This window comes from Lepidochelys kempii, chromosome 10 (genome assembly GCF_965140285.1).
Source record: "Lepidochelys kempii isolate rLepKem1 chromosome 10, rLepKem1.hap1, whole genome shotgun sequence".
NCBI lineage: Eukaryota > Metazoa > Chordata > Testudines > Cheloniidae > Lepidochelys > Lepidochelys kempii.
The window spans coordinates 16787458-16794330 of NC_136389.1; the positions used below are offsets into that span (position 1 = coordinate 16787458).

General features: G+C 49.3%; 1 protein-coding gene across 2 annotated transcripts in view; it reads right to left on the reverse strand.

Moving 5' to 3' along the window:
- MOSMO (modulator of smoothened) overlaps positions 1–2364 on the reverse strand; it is a 50521-nt gene extending 48157 nt beyond the window's left edge. For both annotated transcript variants that reach the window (XM_073362201.2, XM_073362202.2), the window contains exon 1: positions 2020–2364. In XM_073362201.2, coding sequence (XP_073218302.1) covers positions 2020–2125 — 106 coding nt within the window. In that variant the 5' untranslated portion in view covers positions 2126–2364. The remainder of the gene's footprint in view (positions 1–2019) is intronic.
- Between the last annotated feature and the right edge of the window lie 4509 nt (positions 2365–6873).

The window sequence follows — 6873 nt, forward strand, 5'->3', positions numbered from 1 at the left end:
AGATAAGTTCATGGAGGACGGGTCCATCAATAGCTATTAGCCAAGATGATCAGAGATGCAACCCCATGCTCTGGGTGTCCCTAAATCTGTGATTGCTAGAAGTTGGTACTGGAGGACAGGGGATGGATCACTCAATATATTGACCTGTTCTGTTCACTCCCTCGGAATCATCTGGCACTGGCCACATTTGGAAGACAGAATACTGGACTTGATGGACCACTGGTCAGAACCAGTATGGCCATTCTTATGTTCTTAAGAATTCTATGTATTTCCTGTGGGGACAGCCAGGAGATTGGAATATCAATGAGAGATCAGTTTAGGTTGCTTTGCCCATATTCAGGTGGTGGGATCTAGCAAGAATGGCATCACAGCTTCTTTCCCTGACAAGGAGCTTCTAGACTCATTTGGGTGCAAGATCGAAGAAAAACCCTTCTATTGTCTTCCTGTCCATTTCACCAGGACAAGCCCAGCCCCATCCAATAGCCAAGATGAACTGTAATAAAACTATGTATTTTTGCAAATATTGCAATTGCTTTTGCCTATAAAGACACTTGAAAAATCCTCCTTTAAAGGAACAATGTCAAATATTACAAAACAAAACATAGGTTTAAGCCTAAAAGTAGATTTAAAAACATCATGCCGAGAACATTTTGAAATAGGGAGGAGGCAAAATGAGATCTAAAGATCAATTCCAACATTAAAAATACAAACACAACAGCAGAGACCCCAAAAGTGAAACTAATTATAAATAAAAAAACAGACTGTTCTATATTCACTGTCTATGGTGACTAAAATTCAGTGTAGAAACAAGTAGTGGTACTATCTGTCCATTTAGCTTATAAGTGTTTCAACTTCGTTTGTTTTGCTTTTGCTACATAGATAGTATTAAAGTGACTTTTCAGAGAGTTTCTGTATTTGTGCACAGCTATATAGGAGAAGACAGATACCCAGAATATTCCACAAGATTCAGTCAGACTGGGTTGACAGATCAGGGTCCATCTTGCCCCTTATCCCAAGGTTTTCTCAATGTGAATTTACTGTTATTATCCCAGTCCAATTCAACCAGGCCAGTATTCTCGGAGAGTCTTGATCCAGTCTGGGCTGGTCAGGCTGAACCATCTGTACTCTTTTATTGTGGACTACCCAGGATTGATCCCACTTGAGATCTCATCAAGAAATATTCCAGCGCTGATCCAAACCAAACTGGCTTCTTGTCTACATCTCTCAGCATTTTTAATCCAGTATGGTTGCCTAGCTACGCACACAGATTTCCCCCAATACTGATCCATTTCAAATTGGCCAGACAGTGCCCTAGAATCTCTCACCTGCAGATTCTCCTCTCACAGAATCTCTCACCCAATCCATAGACTACTCCCATTAATCCAGACCAGTGTTGGCCAGACTCACCTGCCCCATGTCCCTCGAGCTCTTCTCCTACAGATTTCCACCAGAATATATCCTGCCCCGACCAGCTAGAGTATCACCATCTCCGCTTGGACTCTGCAGTACCTCAGTCCAACCCCCTCTCATCTCAGACTCCCCAAAGATGATCTAGTCCAGGTTCCACCAATACTCAGAACTACCGGCCTCCTTCATCTGGGAACTCCCCACTCATGTTCATTTAGGCAGGGTCCCCTCAACTCCACCTTGACTGCTCCCTGTGACTTAGTCCCCGTCCCCCAGCTTCCTCATCCAAAGGTTCCTAGTGTCAATTCAGGTTGTGCCCGCCGCCTCCCAGCCCCTCAGCCACAGGCTCTGTGGTGCTGACCCACCCCAAGTGGCCCTGCGTCCCCGCCCGCCGCAGGTTCCCAGTTCCAGCCCAAGTCCCCCAGCCCCCTCATCCACAGACTTCCCAGTAAGAAGCGATCCAGCTCCCCCAGTCCCCTTCACCTGCTGCTTACCCAGTCCGGGCCCCCTCACCCCCCCCGGAGCCCTGGGTTTGATCCACTCCGGCCCCCCCACCCGGCTGCACCCAGACCCCTCGCCGTCGATCCGCTCCAGGCCCGCACAGCCCCTCACCCGCGGACTCCCCGGTGTTGATCCAGTCCGGGTTCGCCAGGCTCGCGATGGCGAAGATGTCGGCGGCCAGAAAGAGGCATCCTGAGATGATGGTCAATTTGTCCATCTCCTCCGGCTCCGGCGGCTCCCGTGTCCAGCCTCCGCCCGGCTCCCACAGCGGGTCCGGGCCGGGGGCTCCTCACAGCTGCGGCTCCATGAGACCTCAACTCCCACCCTCTCTCCGGCGGAGGCGGCAGCACCAGCAGCAGCACCAAAAACAGGGACGCCCACCTTTCCCGACAACACAGGAAGTGAGCCCGCGGGAAGGGGGGGGCAACAGGGCGCTCCGGAAGTGAAACCCACTCTCCTTCACATTTTCCCCAGACTGGGCAGGGCTTCCATGAGGGGGCGGAGCCTCCCCGGAGACGGGGCGGGGATCCCGTGAGACGAGACGAGACAAGCCTTCTCTAGGGAGGAGGGGCGGGGCGGATATTGTAGTGGGCGTGGCTTTTGAAAATGGGCGGGGCGGGTATCCAGGGCGGGGCAGAGCTTCTCCAAGGGGAGGCCAGAAGTGGAGAAGGGGGAGGAGGCGTTTCTAATGGTATTGGGGCAGGGAGGTGCTGTCATCCCTAGGAGCCTGCCCCTCCCCCACCCCCCTCTAGGAGCTGGGAGAGTCCATTCAGGCTGGGGAATGGAGGAATTTTTGGTGCGGGGAGGGTTCTCATGTGGAAGGAGGCTTTCTTAGAAAGGGGCTCATATTTGGGGAGGGAAAATCCCTCAGGGTTTTTGCGGGGCTCTTATTTGTGCGGGGAGACTCTCTGTTTTGGGGGGAAGGTCTCTCATTTTGGGGTGGGGAGACTCCCTCCTGTTTTGGGAGTGGAGGCCTCTCCTGCTGAAGGGGCCAAGTTTCTCCCTTTGGGGTGGGGGCCTGGGGCATTTGCTGCAGCAATGAAGGCAATGCACCCCATAATCCAGGCCCGCCGACAGCAATTCTGGGCCCCAGGGCAGAACAGTCAATGGGCCTCCACGCACGCACAAACCGCCCCCACAGTCCACCTGACACTTGGGCAGTGCTGAGCCTGCGCTGGCTGGTGCTGGGCACGCTCTTCTGGCATGGCCAGGGTTTGCAGATGCCTGCCCGGTAGGGTTGCCAACTGTCTAATTGCACAAACCCAAAGACCCTTGCCCTGCCCTGAGGCCACCTCCCTGTTCTGTCCCTTCTCTGAGGCCCCCCTCCAGCTCATTCCATCTCCCCTCCCTCTGTTTGGGGGGAGGGATAGCTCAGTGGTTTGAGCATTGGCCTGCTAAACCCAGGGTTGTGAGTTCAATCCTTGAGGGGGCCATTTAGGGATCTGGGGCAAAAATTGGGGATTGGTCCTGCTTTGAGCAGGGGTTTGGACTAGATGACCTCCTGAGGTCCCTTCCAACCCTGATATTCTATGATTCTATGTTTCTTGCTCTCCCCCACCCTCACTCTCACCAGGCTGGGGCAGGGGGCTGAGGTGCGGGAGAAGGGGTAGGGGGCAGACTCTGGGAGGGAATTTGGGTGTAGGGGGGGTATGGGCTTTGGGAGGGAGTTTGGTTGCGGGAGGGAGTCTGGGGTGTGAGCTCTGGGAGGAAGTTTGGTTGCAGCGTGCAGTCTCTAGGCTGGGGCAGGGGGTTGGGGGGCAGGGGGTCGGCGCTTACTTTGGGCGGCTCCTGAAAGCAACCAGCACATGCCTTTGACAGCGGCCCTGTGCCGCTGCCTGTGGGCAGCGCCCCTGCCCCTCCCATTGGCTGCAGTTCCTGGCCCCCAGTCAGCTCTCAGGGTGGGGGCAGCGCGCAGAGACCCCCTATCCCCTGCTCCATTCTGACCACTTCCAGGAGCGGCACAGAGTGAGGGCGGGCAGGCAGGCAGCCTGCCTTAGCCCCATTGTGCTGCCGGTGGCCGAGGCCCCCGGGTCCTTTTAAATCACCCGGGCCCCTAGGCAATTGCCCCCTTTCCTCCCCCCCATCAGGGAGCCTCTCATAATCCTTTAAGGCTGGCTGTGGAGATTGGTACCCAATGATCAAAGAATTGGAGGCATCCTAAATATGTAAATACCAAGGCACCATTGCCTGGCTTGCTCCACTGTGCAGTGTCCTGAAAGTGTTAAGTACTTCTTAACTGAAGTAAGTGTGGTCTAGGGCGGATTGAGCTCTAATCTACCACAACTACTGACTCATGAGATAGGAAATCTATATGTCTGTCTACCTATATGACCTCCATTACTGTAGTATGTGAGCACTTCACAACATCAATAGACATCCTCACAACACCCTTATGAGATAAGAGAAATATTGTCTCTATTTTATGCATGGGGAATCAAAGTGCAGAGAGACTAGAGTAAGTGACTTGCTCAAGTCATATAGGAAGGCTATAAAAGAGTCAGATATCAAACTCTGATCTGCTGAATCACAGACCAGTGCCTTAATCACAGCACCACCCTTTCTCTTGGGTTCTAATTCAAGTTTCAACCACTATCTCACTTCGTGACCTTGGGAAAGTTGCTTAATTTCAAAGTGTTACAGTTTCAACATGTGCAAAATAAGGAGAAAAATTGGGGCATTGTCCGGATTGATTAATTCATGTTTCTGTAGCACTTTGAAAATGTAAAGTGCTATCAAAGTGCTAATTATTATTATCTGTATTAGTAAGTGTCTGGAAGCAAATCTAATTAACCTTATCTGGAAAACTAATCCAAATACAGTGTCTATTGATTACATGCTTTTTCCAGTAAGTAACAAAGAATGCTTGAAGCAACTGAGCATTCAACCCACCCTTGGTCATACTGCTCTCCTAGTAGTTATCAAAATTATAACTCTGCGCCTTAGTTTTGCTCCCAGTTATGTGAGAATGTTGTACAACTATTGCTATTGTAAATTCTAAAGTCTAGCAGCCCCCAAATCCACAGGTAGCTTTAAAAATGCTGAAAATACCAGCAGTACCCCTTCCTGCCAATGCCTATCTTAAAACACCCACCCAGCTTTACAGACAAGCCATAATCCTGGCCTATACAAAGTATAGCTGGCATATGAACTCCAAGCAGGTGGTTATCCAGTTGCCTATTATGTGAATCTCCTGTGTAACTAAAAAATAATAGCAATCACCTGTGGTCAGGTCACTTGCCAGATGAGCGGTCCCAAGCAATAACAAAGAAGATACTACTAAAAACATCTAAACGGCATTCAAAAGCAATACATTGGGGGCAGGGGGTTGTTTGTTTTGTTTTCTGTTTTGTTTTTTTTTCAGACCAGGGTAGGAGGATAGGACCTATCTTCAGCTTCTGTTGAAACATCCTGCTCTGGACAGATATTTTAGAGGGATTGAAAATAGTAATATATTTGTTGAAAAAAACCTGAGTAGTGATAGTTGGTATGTGGCAGAGATGGGAGAGCTAAGGATTTAAAATGATGTATTAACAATGTGATTCGGCAATCTTTAAGATAAATTGTTTCCCAATACTCTCTTGTTTTAGGTCACAAATTATCATAGAGGACAATTATTTTTGAATTGATGATTATTGAAAGAAGAATACATGCCCAAGAATATGTGAGGATTCAACAATGTGGTACAGAAGTGACACTCTGTGTGGGTCATATGTGCATAAGAGTTTAGGCAGGATTGGAGATTTAGAAAGAGAGTCTGAACTGCAGCCATTGGCAAAGCTGCTGTGCTAGACTGAAATAATCCAGCCAATATAGCAATCAGCAACACATACCTAGCCAAATGTAATACTTCCCCCGCATCTGTCACCAAGCAAGGAAATATTGAAAGCTTGAGTCCCGGCCAGTGCGTATGTGTGTGTCTATTGACTGTGAGGCTTTTATGTTTTCCCATAGCTGGGTACCGTGTGAGACTCGGAACCTGGCTGCCCTAGGATTCTAAACAGTTACTGGGTGTTTGAAAACTCCTCCTCACCTGCTGCTCTGTTCTTCCCCCACAGGCCACCATGGGGAGACAGCTGCTTTCAAAGAGACTCGCCTGAGACATTTGTCCATTTGATTTTCTCTTATAGTCTGGGATCCATGGAAGGGGCAGAAGCTTCTGGTACACAAGCAGGTGAGAATGAAACCAGAATGAGTTTTAATTCCCTCCCAACCTGTTGCCTCCTTTCCTGTTCTTCCATCTTCCCATTATCACCCCAGTACTTCAGGAAAAGCCCCAAACTTTGCATTTGAAGGGGCTCCAAGCTTTGGGCATCCTCTTGTTACCACTATACCTAAGACCAGATTACTTGTCTCCTTTCTAGACCTTTGTCACCCCACTTCTCAGCATCCAGAGACACCTCTTCTTTTGGAGGGTTGGGTAGTTCGATACATGCTGCATTCTCATAAGATCTGGAGTGGGATACAGGGCAGATGGCCAGAGGAGAGAATGTCATTTCAGGGGAAGAGAGCTGGATATTACTTCATTCAGAAGACCTGCAGAATTTAGGATTGGCCCTGAAGAGCTTTATGAGAAATGTAGGGGTGCTTCAGGATAAGGTTTGTAAAGTTTCCGATTCTCTCTCCTTACAGAACAAAAAAGTCATCCAGACACTTTCGCTGGAGATTATGGAAATGGACCAATATCAGGTGAGGATAGAATCAAGAGCATGATCCAAAGCCCATTGGAGTCAATGGGGAGGTCTTTCCATTCATTTCAATGGGCTTTGGTCAGGCCCTCTCTTATTTTATGCTTTTATTCTTCCTGTCATGTACTGCAGGGTGATCTAGTGTAGTGAATACAGGGCCAGAAATCAGGAACTTGGATTCTAATCCTCATTATAGTACAGACTTTCTACGTGATTTGGGGCAAATCACTTAGGGTATGTTCACACTAGCTGGGAGTACGTCTCCCTGCATGAGCAGACA